The sequence below is a fragment of the Medicago sativa genome, chromosome 4 (genome assembly GCF_051527215.1).
Source record: "Medicago sativa cultivar Bolivia chromosome 4, Bolivia_mono, whole genome shotgun sequence".
Taxonomy (NCBI): domain Eukaryota; kingdom Viridiplantae; phylum Streptophyta; class Magnoliopsida; order Fabales; family Fabaceae; genus Medicago; species Medicago sativa.
This window is the reverse complement of record NC_140752.1, coordinates 10,690,294-10,704,847: the sequence shown is the minus strand read 5'-3', so window position 1 is coordinate 10,704,847 and position 14,554 is coordinate 10,690,294. Positions and strand designations below refer to the sequence as shown.

Below are 14,554 nucleotides of genomic sequence, written 5' to 3'. Positions count from 1 at the left end.
TTCAGTTAAACATATCAAATTATCTTTTAGATATATACACACATGTCATCACCAAAAATCATCTTCGGTTAAACATACAAATGAAAGAATTATTATTATTATTATTATCTTCAAATAGGCAACATCACAAATGAAATGGTTGATATCAAATGCGGGTCCATTCATACACTCAACCATAATATTTAATTATTTCAACACAGTAAACTTTGCATAAAAGTCAACAGTGACACACTAGAAAACAAAAAACTTTTCCCAACATTTCGAGGCTTTGTCACGCTTTGTTTTGCTTCCTCGACACACTTTGTTTTGTCGCACCTTCTTTTTCTTTTTCTTTTATTTCCTTTTTCCCCTCATAAACAAATATTATTCTTCCCCTCACCTTCAGCACATTCGTGTTCCATTTGTTGAATGAGATTTTGATATGTTGACTGGTTTATGGGGCTCATGCCAAACGCTTTTAACTTCTCCTTGATGGAAAGGAATTCTGTCCATGCTGAAACCTTGATTTTAAAGCTTGTCTGATTTTTTGCTATTCTAGTTAGGTACTGAGAAGAACATTGTTGGTCGTATATCATGCACACATGCTCTGAATAATTAAACACTGAGAACTGAGAACCCGATGGCATATGCCAGTCGATATCGACGCCATCCTTTTCATCGTCACCCTCAATTATAGTAATTTTCAATTTAATTTTGCTAAAAAATCCGGTCCCCCAAGCAATAACAAAGCAAAAAACAAAGCCCAGCAAAGGGGAGAGATGATGTGGAGAGAGATCAACAATCATGTCATCATTTGTTGTCTTGTACTCAAACCAATCTGGAACACTACTTCCAGGATACACTGCTTTAATATTAGAACCAAAGTTAGCAAACTTCATTAAATTGATTTGAACATTCAACCCAATATTTATGAGAGAACTTTCATCCAAGTTCAAGCAATTCCAGAACTCAACCCTTTTCTTGTTTTCCTTGAATTGTTCAGCAACTGTTGAAGGGAACAATACAGTCTTCAGTGACTCACAGTCAACAAGTAGAGTTTCAACTGATGAAGGAAGCTCAGGTAGAGCCAGAAGCTTTGAGCAACGTCGTATGTCTAGTTTCCTTAGTCTTGTTAGATTCTTGATGCTTGAAGGTATGATCTCAATTTCAGTATCATTTAAAACCAGGATTTCTAGATTGCTCTGACATCCAAAAGATGATGGCAGTGCATTGATGGGACATCTGGATAGATATAGTTCTACTATATTCTCTAAAGTCACTGAGAATTCACTAAGTTTTTTGCAAAATCCAAGGTTGAGATAAAGGAGGGAGCTTAAATTGGAATTGCTGGTAAATGTTGTAAGGGAATCACAATTATTTAGGTCCAAATGCACAAGCTTGTCAAGAGAGAAAATAGATGGATGGATGCTTTCTAACTGACGACAATATCTCATATTCAATACCTTAAGTTTTAGGGCTTCTGAAAAGTCTGGTAACTCCTTCAGGCTTGACCAACTGAGTTTAACTTCTTTTAAATTAACTAGATTCTGCTACCAATAAAAAAGACGGTGAGATAAAAAATAAGCTTACGTGATTAATTTATAATTTCTTGATTTAAGATAAATTTAATTTGGAAGACAAATATCCAATTACCTGCACTCCACACCAAAGCTTTTCCAGTAGGCTATATGACAAGTCCAATATAACAAGATTCTCTGCAGAAAACTTCTCTGGCAATGATTTTAGAGGGCAGTATGTCCAATGAAGATATTTTATACCACGTGGAAAAGATTGAAGCCCTTGAGGAAAACAATCAAACCCCTCTATATCACGAAAATTCAAAAATTGAAGTTCGGTCATCTTATCAAATACATGAGGGCTTAACTTGAGCTTCCTCATTGTTGACAGACTTATGCTTCTAATAGCATTGGTACCCTGCAATCATGAAAGTAAAATAAAACATTAAAATCTTTGAAAGACACATTTTTAACCAACATGACAAACATTATCTAAAAATTACATATTTTTTACCTTGTCATTTTTCAATACATCATAAATTTCATCAGGGTCCCATAAGTGACTGCGTTTTTCAGGGTCTTTACTAGATTCTCGGCGAACAACCTCCCGACCCATTTCTTGTAGAATGTCATGCATAGATATAACATTATCTTCAGAAATAGTTATAAGAGCTTTGTCTTCCAACCTTTCTAACACAAAAGCCACTGACTTATCACTGTTAGAATCTCTCAATAAAAATTTCATGTAATCCACTTTCAAATTCAACCCATTGAAGAAACAAGCAATATCTAAAAAATATTTTTTCTCCAAACAATCAAGATCATTGTAACTTTGTATCATTACATCATGAACTTCTTTATCTTGCAGTTTTCTAAGTTTGTCTAGTTGACTTTCCCATACTTCTTTACTTTTTCCACGAAGCATATTAGCCAAAACTTTAAGAACTAATGGAATTCCTTTGGCATAATTGATCACCCTCTTTGATACATCACAAAACTGATCAACTTCAAGATCACTTTGTTTAAAGGCATTCAAATTGAAAAGCGCAAGTTCTTCAGTAGGACCCAATACCCCAACCTCAAACAGATCATCTTTATCAACTTCATTAGCAGTAAGTACTTGCTTATCTCTGGCTGTTAGAATTATTCTACTATCAGATTGAAACCAATCACGACTTCCAAATAACTTTTCCAGTTGATCTGTACCCTTGACGTCATCAAGAACGATAAGAACCTTCATGCGGCCAATCCGCCTCTCAATATCACTAGGCAACCAATTTGGTGTATCAATTTTCACATCTTCTGCCAATAGTTCAGAAAAAAGTTTATTTTTTAAAGATTCCATTCCATGCCTTGTTAACTCTTCACTTACCTTTTCCAAGAAACAACAACCATCATATTCAGAACAAATTTGGTCAAATAATTCTTTTGCAATAGTTGTCTTGCCAATACCGCCCATACCCCAAATTCCAATAACAGGGGCCTTGTGTGACTCTTTCTTTAACAATGATTTCAAATGTGAAATAGATTTGTCAATTCCAACAAGTTTTTTTGAGTTAACTGGTGAATTCTTGAGCTTACTCAACCTCATCAACACAACCTTGGTGATTTCTTCCACCAGCACGGCATCATTCCTATTGATTGAAGGATGTATCGAGAAGTCTCAAAAATAGTATCATTTGGAAATGGCAAGTGAATAATATCTTTAATTTTTTATTGCAGCAACACAAATAGATAGAATAAGAAAATAAATAGTTAAGGATGTTATAAGAAAAATAATAAGCAATTTTATCACAAGTAATAAAATGGCAAAATTATATAATTTATCCTTTTATTAATTTTAGGTAATACTTTCATCATTTTGTATTTTTTTAATCCAATTTTGTCTTTTATGTTAAAAAATGTCAATATCTTAGCATTTTTATGCGATTTTTTTGAATCAAATCTAAGTTTTTAAATTTGTATGATGAAGATTTGGATTTGTTTTAAAAAATGGGTTGTTATTATTCATGGCCAAGCATACAAAGCCAAGAAAAAGATCAAATAAAATGATACAAGGAGATAAGAATGAACAAATGCATTGCCATGTAATCAAATTGAATGGTCAAAATCATAGTTTGTCCAAATAATTTAAAATAGAGGGCTAAAACTAGACAATTAAAAAATGGAGAACCAAAACTGCGGTTATAGCAATATATGAGAACTAAAAATACATGTAAGCCTAAAAATTAAGCAGTAAAACATATATACTATGGGTCGAAAGAGCTTACTTAAAATCTAATGACTTGATTCCCGACAAATTAGCTGATTTTTTCAAAGCGTCTCTCCACATTTGAACCTCGGACAATTCATACTTTTTTTCAAGTTCAGCAAATTCATAACACTTCTTTTGATGTCGTACTTCTGTAGGATCTACCCCATAGAAAATAGGTATTACAATCTGTCCATATTTCTCTTTGCAATCAATTATTTTCACAAGTTCTTCTAAACACCAACGTGAAGAAGCATAGTTTTCTGAGAATATGACCAATAAAATGGATGATCCTTCAATTGCTTCAACAAGTGAATCTGATATGTCATCTCCCCTCTTAAGTTTGTCATCGACAAAAGCATTTATTTGCTTTTGAGAAAAAGCCTTAACCAAATGGCTTAGAAAGTCGTGGCGGATATCCTCACCCCTAAAGCTTACAAAAACATCATACTTTGAATGAGGAGTATTGTTGTTTGGCATTGCCTTTTCTGCTGCACCCTTCAACTTTTAACAAATATAAGTATTAGATTGTTCATAAAAATTTATGTGAGATCTTAATAACATAAACAAAATACAGCAACAATTAAGAAATGCTACTACTTCCTCTGTTACAAAATATAAACAAAAGTGAGTCAAACAAAAAATTGATGTATTTAGTTAAAAATTTGGTTTAAATACATCAACTTCATTTGACACCCTTTTGCTTATATTTTATAATGGAGTGACCGGTAGAAACTAGACCTAAGGTGGTTTGGACATGTAGAGAGAAGACATATGGATGTAAGGAGAGTAGATCAGATATAGGGGAGTCAGATTACATGGTAGACCTAGAAAAGCTATACGAGAAACTATTGGGAATGATATAAAGATAAATGAGTTGGAGAAAGACATGGTTATGGCGTCGTTTGATTCATAGTCGATCCCACTTAATGGGATAAGACTTTTATTTTTGAAGAATTAGCGGGATAAGACTTGGTTGTTGCTGTTGGAAGGTATTGATAAGAAACAAATTACTCTATTTATTAGTATCAAATTATTTTCACACATCAATCTGATCTGAAAAACAATCCTAAGAAAATAATTTTGAACATTTTCTAAATTCAAAATATTGTTGTTTAATATATTGTGCTTTAAACTATTGATAAGAAATTGTTTAAAGTTACAAAACAATCCTTTTCCTTAATGTAAACAAAGACCGAGTCTGAAAAGCAAAAACAATTTAAAACATAAAGTTGCAATACAAATTCACATATCAGCTTATGTAGTTATTTAATATTCATATTCTTCCATGTTTGTACCAATTCTTGTAGTATTAGGAAATAGGGTAAAGTGAAGGCTAATGTTAAAAGAGCCTTACTGAGTTTATATATGTATAAATGGATTAGTAGAAGCACATATTTCACATACATGTTTTATATCAGAGACCCCTAATGGCTGCATTTCCAAGTTAGAGGTTCCAGCAACAATTCCATCTGGCGATGCCTTACTTCTCTGAAGAAATACAAATTAATAGAAGCGGAATCAGAGGAAATATTCTAAGATGTTAAAACTCATAAAAGTTTATTAGTACCTCAACCTCAGGAATAAGACCCGCCCCATCACGTGTTCCTTGACCACGGCGCAATAACAACGCAACAAATTTGAGGAAGCTCAAGAGAGCAATGATCCAGCCCAAAAAGATAATCATCATTAAAAGTGGAATGACTATATTGATATTAAATAGTTATTCATTAGTTTTAGAAGATTGGTGACTCACTTTGTTACGAATGGCTTAAAACATAAAGGAAAGAAAAGTTCATGGTCATGCAAAACATATAATCAAATCAACTTATAATAATAAAGGAAAGAAAAGTAAGAAATATAATCAACTGATAATAATACCACAAATTTTTTCTGACACAGCCTTAATCACCAAGAGCTAATGCAATTGCACAGAAGTAAAGGATATATATATAATATAAAAATTTGTTACCTTATGGGGGAAGGAATGAATCAATGAACCCAAACCAAAGTAAAGGATACATATAAGAATATGTTTTCCTTCCTCTCAAAAAAAGAATATGTTTTCTCCCCTTGTGTCATTTCTTAATGCACACTTTTTGTATACTCATTTTGTGAAAAAGGAGGGGGAGGAAAACACAACTATACTTGCGCATCATTAATCAATTGAAGAAGCCAACATGTAATAAAATTATTGAATCAAACCAAAACAAAAGCATAGTTTAAATTGCAATTGATATAACATTTATTATTCATCTAGTTCAAAAGAATACTTGATGTCTGAAACAAAATCCTCACATCCTATATACATATATAAAATCAATGAACAAATAAAATGAATGAATTATAAATATATATGTTTTCTCCACTAATTCAAGTGACTCAAAGTCTTCCATCCCTTTATTCATTTGTTTGAACCTTTACTCCATCATCATCAACTTCAACTTCAGGCCTAGCAGAAGGTGATGGATCAACACAATGCAAAGCTAATTTTAAGAAGTTCATCTCCTATGGTTGGTCCATCCCTCATGAGTTCCAAATCAAACACTTCATTTGTCCATTCTTTTTAACAATGCATGCAACATATTGAGGCAAGTCCATGCCATTTGTTGGTTCTCCTGGTGGTTTACCAGTTAAGAGCTCCAAAAGGATAACACCGAGGGTGTAAACGTCTGTCTTTGTGGTAGGTTTTTTTCTCTTTGAAAGCTCCGGTGCATTGTATCCAAGACTTCCTGCTGTAGCAATGATGTTGGTGTTGGCTGAAGTTGTCATAGTCTTGAAAGACCAATTGTATGTTGCTTGAGGTGAGAATTCCATGCACTATATTCTTTTGGTTGTGGAGGCAAGAGAGACCATTGGCCATTCCAATTGCTATTTTCATCCTTGTTGGGCCATTCGAAACCGATTTCAGGTACAGAAGCTTCAAATATATGTTTAAAAATTTGAATATCATATCAGTATTATCATATAAATTTAAGAGATAAAAGCAATGTTTTCTAAGTAAGTTTCGGTTTACTTGCGGTTAGGAAATCACGCAATCATGTGATCTGGAGTCTAGACCTTTGAATCAAGATCGGATAGTCCAGGTTCCAACATTAATAAATGTCCATAATGATAAGGGCAAATTACACTCACCTCCCCTAAAGTTTACTAAAATAACATTGACACCCCCTCTAGTTTTAAAACATACACTAACCTCCCTTAAGTTCTCATCAAATACACAAACACCTCCCTTTTCCATTAACACCATTAACTTTCCATTAACTTTATTTTTTGAGGAAATTTTCCAGGAAAAAAAATCTTCATTGTTAAACTTACCATTGATGATGAATCAACTAAATCTAAATACAAGTAATTAGATCAAAAAAAAAAAAAAAAATCCTCCCCAGTGAAGGTTGTTGAACCAAATTAAATACGAGTAAAAATCTGTTTTAGCATGGGAATTTGTTGAATTGTGTTGAGTTACTTTTATGCATAACTTTGATTTGCAATGGAGAAATTGTGTCGGTGTTTGGCTTCCTAACTTCCTTACTGATGTTTCAACATCTGCTACTGTACGCTTACTTTCTATATTAAATTGCTACAAATAATGTTGATACCGGCTGTGTTTGATTGCACTAACAGTGCTTTTAGTTTTATCAATGATGGATTTGGTTGATTACAACAATGAAATGGTTATCAACTGTGTTTACGGTGCTTTTGCCATTTTTTTCATCTCCCTAGTAATTCAAGAATCACCATTAAATATTGATAAAAAATTTCTAAAAGAAAAAAGGTTAACACTTAACAGTAAATTAACGGTGTTAATAGAAAAGGGAGGTGTTTGTCTATTTAAAAAGAACTTAAGGGAGGTTGGTGTAAGTTTTAAAACTAAAGGGGGGTGTTGGTGTCATTTTAGTAAACCTTAAGGGAGGTGGGTGTAATTTTCCCTAATGATAATCCAGAGATGGAATATCTGTCTTCTAATCTTGTTCACTAGTATAACAATCATATGATCTGGACCATTGAACCAAGATCGGATTGTCCAAAATTATAATACAAAGTTGAAACATGTGCCTTCTAATCATGATCCTCTGGAACATATAATCAACAATGTGTGATTGCTTTAAGACAAAATAAAAAAAAAAAAAAAAAAAAAAAAAAAAAAAAAACTCAAACTCAAATGAAGTCTAAGAACTACTTAGTGCTTACTGTGAAGGAATGATGCTAGGCTTCCTCTACTCATGTAATCAAAGACAAGAAGCTTCTCTTCTTTAGGTTCAAGATAGTAAGCTTGGGAAAAAGACACACAATGATAACAGTGTAAAATATATTTTACACAATAATATTCACACCTCAATTCCTCTTGAAATATTTCAAGTAGAATCAGGCAATCACATCATCTGACTGAAACTGTGATATGCTGAGGTATCCATTAGGTTAACACCATACCCTTTTAGCAGCATGCATATGTATGAATAACTTCTAGGATGCATGGATGATAAACGTGTTGTTACCTTGATTTTAAAACATGTTATAACTTTGGCGTTTTATTGGTTATAGATCAGAAAAGACATGACTGGATTCAATATTGGCAGATGGCGTAGATATGAAGAGTTCAAAATGGTCCTCCTCTTTACCTTGCCCCTCAACATCACAGATAGTGATGTTAAATTTTAACATGTCAACAATTAACCAGTTCCCACCAAGTACAAATCCGAAAATGAAGCCAAGTAAAGGGGAACGAGGTTCAGAAGAAGATAGATAAGAGTCAATGTGGTCGTTATAATCATTGAACTTATTGTGAAAATCGTGTTCTGAAGCTGATACATGTTGATATGCAAATTTCATACGTGTTTATTTGAGCATTAAACATAGTATTCGAGGGAGAATGTTCATCCAATTTTAAGCAATTCGCACACACAACCCTTTTCCTGTTCTCCTTGCATTGTTCAGAAATTGAAGGGAACAACCCAGTTTCTAGTAATGTGCACTCTTGCGCAAGTATAATTTCAAGAGATTGAGAAAGCTCTGACAGAGTTTTCAGTTTATGGCAACATCTTATGTCTAGATATTGTAGTCTTATCAGAGTCTTAAACATGAAGGAAAATTTTCATGAAACAGTATCCCAAATGTAGAATTTCAAGCTTTCTTTGACATCCAAACAATGCAGGCAATACATTGACTTGTGTGTATCCGTAAATCCAGTTCTGTCATTTTAGATTTCTCATATTAGCAAATATGGAAGGGCTTCACTTCAGTTACCTAAGTGTTGGCAGTTCATATGCTTCTAATTGCTTCAGTTCCCAGCAAGCGGAGTAGAAGATCAATCTAAAAATCATTAAAAGCCACTTATGTTATATGCGTTTACGCCATAAAAAATGCTTATACATAAAAAGTTATGCTAGAAGCGCTCAATTAAATTGTTTATCCAAAGGCTTTTACCTTAAATGTCATCATCTCATAATCGATTACAGCTTCCAGGGTCTCCACTTGATTCTTGGCGAACAATTAAAAGTGATGGGCTAACTTATCCTATAAGTACAGCTCATAGGTAAAAGGCTGCAGGGACATTTAACATGTTGGGGCACACGTTTAATCCCACGATACCCTCTTTTTCACATTTAGTGTGCGTAAATTTAGCCATAGGATCTTTAAAAAAAAAAAAAAAGAATAATATGATAACAAAGCAGTGTCCAAACTAATTCCTATAGCATGATTACTAGGTTGCATCATTGACTGTTCCATAAATGGAGCAGACTAATTTCATAAACCCTCCTCCTCTGTGTCATTTCTAAATGCACACATTTCGTATATTTTCCATTTGTGAAAGGAAAGAACAACTATACTTGTGCATTATAATCAATTGAAGAAACCAACATGTAATTAAATCATTGAATCAAACCAAAACAAATGCATCTTATTTGAAATAGCAATTGAAAGAACATTCATTATTCATATAGTTCAAAAGAATACTTAATTTCTCAAACCAAATCCTCACATCCTATATACATATATAAAAACAATGAACAAATAAAATAATGAATTAAATATATATGTTTTCTCCACTAATTCAAATGACTCAAAGTCTTCAATCCCTTTATTCATTTGTTTGAACCTTTGCTCCATCATCACCAACTTCAACTTCAACCAGTTCTGGCTTAATCTCCTCTAACTGCTGCAAAACTTGTTTAACATCAGGCCTAGCAGAAGGTGATGGATCAACACAATGCAAAGCTAATTTCAATGTATTAAGAAGTTCATCTCCTATGGTTGGTCCATTCCTCATGAGTTCCAAATCAAACACTTCATTAGTCCACTCTTTAACAATGGATGCAACATATTGAGGCAAGTCCATGCCATTGGTTGGTTCTCCTGGTGGTTTACCAGTTAAAAGCTCCAAAAGAATAACTCCGAGGCTGTAAACATCGGTTTTTGTGGTAGGTTTCTTTGTCTTTGAAAGCTCCGGTGCATTGTATCCAAGACTTCCTGCTGTAGCAATGATGTTGGTGTTGGCAGAAGTTGTCATTAGTCTTGAAAGACCAAAATCTGTGATGTGAGGGTTTTTTTGCTCATCCAATAGTATGTTGCTTGAGGTGAGATTTCCATGTACTATATTCTCTTGGTTATGGAGGCAAGAGAGACCATTTGTGATTCCAATTGCTATTTTCATCCTTGTTGGCCATTCGACAACGATTTCTGGTCCACGAGCTGCAAATATGTGTAGAAATATCAATATCAGATGTATTGACTTATAAATTTGGAGATGAAATATTTGTTAACTAATAAGATTAGCTATGCATTCTTGTTTCAATAAGTTTCAGATTCTCAGGAGTCACGAAACCACACGCCAAACACAAGTACGTGATATGGACCATTGAACCAAGATCAGATAGCAATGCATTCTAAGCAAGTTCCAAATTATTTGCAGTCACTAAATCACACATAAACCAATTACATGATAATAAATGGACCATTAAATCATGATTAGATAAATTCAAGTTCCAACTTTGGTAAATGAAGTCTGTAATAATAATACAAAGTCAAAACATATGCCTTCTAATCTTGATCCATCGGTCCGGTACTTATCAACGACTATGTGTAATTGTGTGAATCCGGAACATCACTCGTCAAACACAATTATGTGATCTGGACCATTGAATCAAGATTGGATAGCCCTTGATCCAACTGTGTTAAATCAGGCCCAAAATGATATAATACTAAATCAAAGCATGAGCCTTCTAATCTTCATCCACTATTACATATCCACAAACATATGTCATTGTGTGAATACCGGAACTCAAATGCATTCGAAGAACTACTTAGTTAATGCTTAGCAATGAATTCACAAAATCACACATTAAGCACAATTACGTGACTTGTACCATTTAATCAAGAACAGACAGTCCATGTTCCGACTTTTGCAAATCAGAATAATGATAATACAAATAAACAATGATGCGTGATTGTGTGAATATAGAAACTCAAATGCATTCTAATAACAACTAAGTTAGTGCTTACCATGAAGGAATGATGCTAGGCTTCCTCTACTCATGTAATCAAAGACAAGAAGCTTCTCTCCTTTAGGTCCAAGATAGTAAGCTCTAAGCGCCAAAAGATTTGGATGTCTGATTTTGCCAAGTGAAGCAACCTAAGCTTCAAACTCCTTATGCCCTTTAGTAGTCTTCTCCCTCAATCTCTTCACAGCAACTTGATTACCATCTTCCAAGGTTGCCTTGTGATAAGAGTTTAAAAGTGATTTATTTCATATAGGAGTTTAGGCATTTTAGTGACTTGTTTTGCAAGATTCTCTATGGAAAACTCCAATTATTGTGTAAATATGTCATTTATGCTTTTGAGCCTTATTCTACCCTTTTTGTGCAGGAAAATACAAGTAAGGAGCAAGAAATGTCAAAGTTCAAGGTCCCACGCTATTAGCGTGTCCTACGCTATTAGCGTGATGAAGAAATGGCCAAGGTCAGAGAGATACGCCATTAGCGTACCTGGGGCGTAGGATCTGGAGCACTCTTGAAGGCTACGCTATTAGCGTATACTGCGCTATTAGCGTACATTGTCCAGAGAGCTACGCCATATGCGTACCTGGAGCGTAGCAACCATGAAGAACTACGCTATTGGCGTAACCTACGCTATTAGCGTAAATACTCCAGAGAGCTACGCTAATGGCGTGGCTGGAGCGTAGCATCAGGGCAGGGCCAATGTGGCACACTCCTATTGGCCAGAAAATAGGCCGCCTTACCACGCTATTAGCGTGAGTTGCGCTATTAGCGCAGGTGCAAAAATGCAGGCCCATTTAAATAGCATTCTTCCCTCTCTCTAACATCATTCACTATTCCATTGAAACATTTTATACATTTCTAGAGAGAGGTTAGAGCTATTTCATAGAGAGAAACACAAAGCAAGTGATTAAGGAGTAGATTCAACCCTAGATTCATTGAGACATCAAGGATCTTGGCATGGAATCTTCATCTTTCCTTCATTCCTTGCATTAGTTTACATGTCTATATGTAACTATCACCTTCTTTGTAGTATTGAGGTAACTATCAAGCTATTATGTAATCTTTTGATCTTTTAATATATAAGGTTCTAGCTTAATGATTCAATATTGTTGTTATTCTTGCTTTTAATGCTTTCAAAGAGATTCAAGATGATTTGGACACAAACTCTTGAATCTAGAACTAGAATAACAATCTATCTTATGTTATATCACTCTTGACAAGTTTGTAAACCTTTGATAATTACTTTTAATCAAGATTTTAATGCTTTTGGATACTTAATCAGGCTGGACACGGTCGATTAAGTTATCCGATCGACTTTGTTATCGTTTAAGGAATTTGGACACGAATGTTTAAACGCTAACTTGGAAATAACGATATCGCTTTGGACACGAAGGATATTGTAGAAATGATTGTAATAATATTGGTTATAAAGCTAGAGTCTGTTAATCGATCGAGAGATTGCTGCTGTTATGCTTGCTCGTTATCTTATACCGCAAGCGAAATAGTTCGATCCCCTCTCGTTTTTACTTTAGTGTCAAATATGGATATAGTGTTACAAACAAACAAATTATATCCAAACCCTTAACTTGAACGATTGTGAAAATGCTTATGAATAACGTAACTCCCTGTGGAAACGATCCTATATATACTCACGTGTACATAGTTATATGACATGTAGGAAAAATCTTACACCACCTTGTAAGCTGTTCCATAAGCAGTTTTTCCCATTATCTCAGCAGTTGCACACAAAAGATCATCAGCAGTGAACACAAATGGACCATCAAAGTGAACCAGCTTTCCACCAGCTTCACCTCCTGATACAGCTTCACCACCACCAGCTGAACCACCTTTCTCCACACTCCTAGCAGAAGCAGCAGCTTTAGCAGCTTTGCTACTCTTTCTGCTTGAAGAAGCTCTTTTCCTGACCAAACAACAAAGCAAAAAGCAGCAAAGTAATAGCAAAATCAACAAAAGAACACCAGCTACAATGAGGATAATGTCCTTCGTGCTTAATTTCCTGTGATGTTTCTTTGGAGGAGATTCATCTAGTGATTGAGCTGGAAGATTATGAGGTGGTGGTGATGAAGGACATGGTTTTGAGCTTATGTAACCACATAGACCAATGTTTCCTTCAAATGAACTAGCATTAAATCTTTTGGAAAGTAGTGATGGAACAGGACCAGATAGATTGTTATGAGAGACATTGAATGAACTGAGATTTGCTAGTTTGGTAAAAGAATCAGGAATTTCACCAGAAAATTTGTTCTGAGACAAATCAATTTGACTAATGCTTGAGATACTACCAATAGTTGATGGAATTTTACCATCAAATTTATTGTTCTTCAAGTTAATCACAGAAAGGTTATGCAACATATCAAAAGTATCAGGCACATGATTTTCAATTTGATTGTTTTCAAGATTCAATGAAACAAGAGAAGACATATTAGAGAAACTTAAAGGAAAACTACCATTGATTTCATTGTTTGAAAGATCAAGAACTCTAAGCCTTGAAACTGCACCTAATTCACTTGGAATAGAACCAGTTAAATTGTTGAATTGCAATGAAAGAATAGTTAAAGAATGTGACATCATGAATGAGCTAGGAACTGAACCAGTAAGTGAATTATAACTCAAATTAATCCTGAAAATCCTAGTGGAATTTACCAAACCAAAAGGGATTTCACCAATAAGCAAATTATGACTAACATCAAAAGATTGAAGCATTGGACAATTAGCAATAGAAAGATTAGGTAAAAAAACCAAGAGAAATAGGAATAGAACCAACAAGTGCATTATCATGAAGACTTAATTTTCTAAGAGATTGAAGTTGACCAATTTTCTCAGAAATTTTTCCACCTAAACTTTTCCAAGGAAGCTGAATTGCAATAACTTCACCTTTCAAACATTTGATTCCAATCCAATTACCTGAACAAGCACCTAAACCACTATCATTCCAGCTTTTCAATACCCCTTTTGAATCAATAAGCTCATTTTTAATAGCTCTTAAGTATTGAAAATCAGATTGTGTTACAACCACACCATCCCATAAATGACCTAAAACAGGCTCAATAGTAGAACCAATAAAAAGCATAAAAACCAACAAAAATAAGATGACCCTTTTGATTACATAATAAAATGGAACCAACCGTTACGGTTACATACAGCAGCAGTGCAAAACGATGCATTATACTTTATCCGAGGAATATTAACTGCTATTGACCTTTTGCACTATAGGCTGCAGTGTTAGAAATAACCAAGAGACTGAAAAATACAAAATATAATATTCAAGAAGCTCCAAAAGAAGAATATCA

General features: G+C 34.2%; 1 protein-coding gene and 2 pseudogenes across 9 annotated transcripts; all 3 read right to left on the bottom strand.

Annotated features, from left to right (window-relative positions):
* Window positions 1-124: 124 nt before the first annotated feature.
* Window positions 125-5,667, bottom strand: LOC146926236 (TMV resistance protein N-like). 8 transcript variants are annotated; one of them, XM_085758609.1, is made up of 8 exons: window positions 5,629-5,667; window positions 5,324-5,451; window positions 5,155-5,238; window positions 3,767-4,245; window positions 2,011-3,130; window positions 1,633-1,914; window positions 1,443-1,526; window positions 320-1,326 (listed from the first exon to the last, which is right to left on the bottom strand). In XM_085758609.1, the coding sequence occupies exons 2-8, from the start codon at window positions 5,435-5,437 to the stop codon at window positions 1,270-1,272; spliced, it is 2,220 nt and encodes a 739-aa protein (XP_085614735.1). In that variant the 5' UTR covers window positions 5,438-5,451; window positions 5,629-5,667; the 3' UTR covers window positions 320-1,269. The 8 variants fall into 8 exon arrangements, with proteins under 8 accessions (XP_085614728.1, XP_085614730.1, XP_085614733.1 ...); XM_085758602.1 differs by having other exon boundaries at window positions 125-1,526; window positions 3,767-4,251; window positions 5,318-5,451; XM_085758604.1 differs by having other exon boundaries at window positions 125-1,526; window positions 3,767-4,251.
* A 2,435-nt stretch (window positions 5,668-8,102) lies between these two features.
* LOC146926235 (uncharacterized) lies at window positions 8,103-9,183 on the bottom strand (annotated as a pseudogene).
* Window positions 9,184-9,620: 437 nt separating this feature from the next.
* On the bottom strand, window positions 9,621-14,361 carry LOC146926234 (putative leucine-rich repeat receptor-like protein kinase IMK3; annotated as a pseudogene). The gene is made up of 3 exons (XR_015034059.1): window positions 12,939-14,361; window positions 11,248-11,461; window positions 9,621-10,437 (listed from the first exon to the last, which is right to left on the bottom strand). The product of XR_015034059.1 is annotated as a putative leucine-rich repeat receptor-like protein kinase IMK3 (transcript).
* Window positions 14,362-14,554: the final 193 nt, after the last annotated feature.

What these genes read in the sequence shown, in the direction of transcription:
- LOC146926236 (XM_085758602.1), bottom strand. Translation starts at nt 5,437, where the DNA reads ATGATGATTATCTTTTTGGGCTGGATCATTGCTCTCTTGAGCTTCCTC. An exon ending in GGGTCTCTGATATAAAACAT is followed by an intron (nt 4,252 to 5,154) that starts GTATGTGAAATA and finishes ATTTGTTAAAAG; the next exon opens with TTGAAGGGTGCAGCAGAAAA. An exon ending in ATGTATTGAAAAATGACAAG is followed by an intron (nt 1,915 to 2,010) that starts GTAAAAAATATG and finishes TCATGATTGCAG; the next exon opens with GGTACCAATGCTATTAGAAG.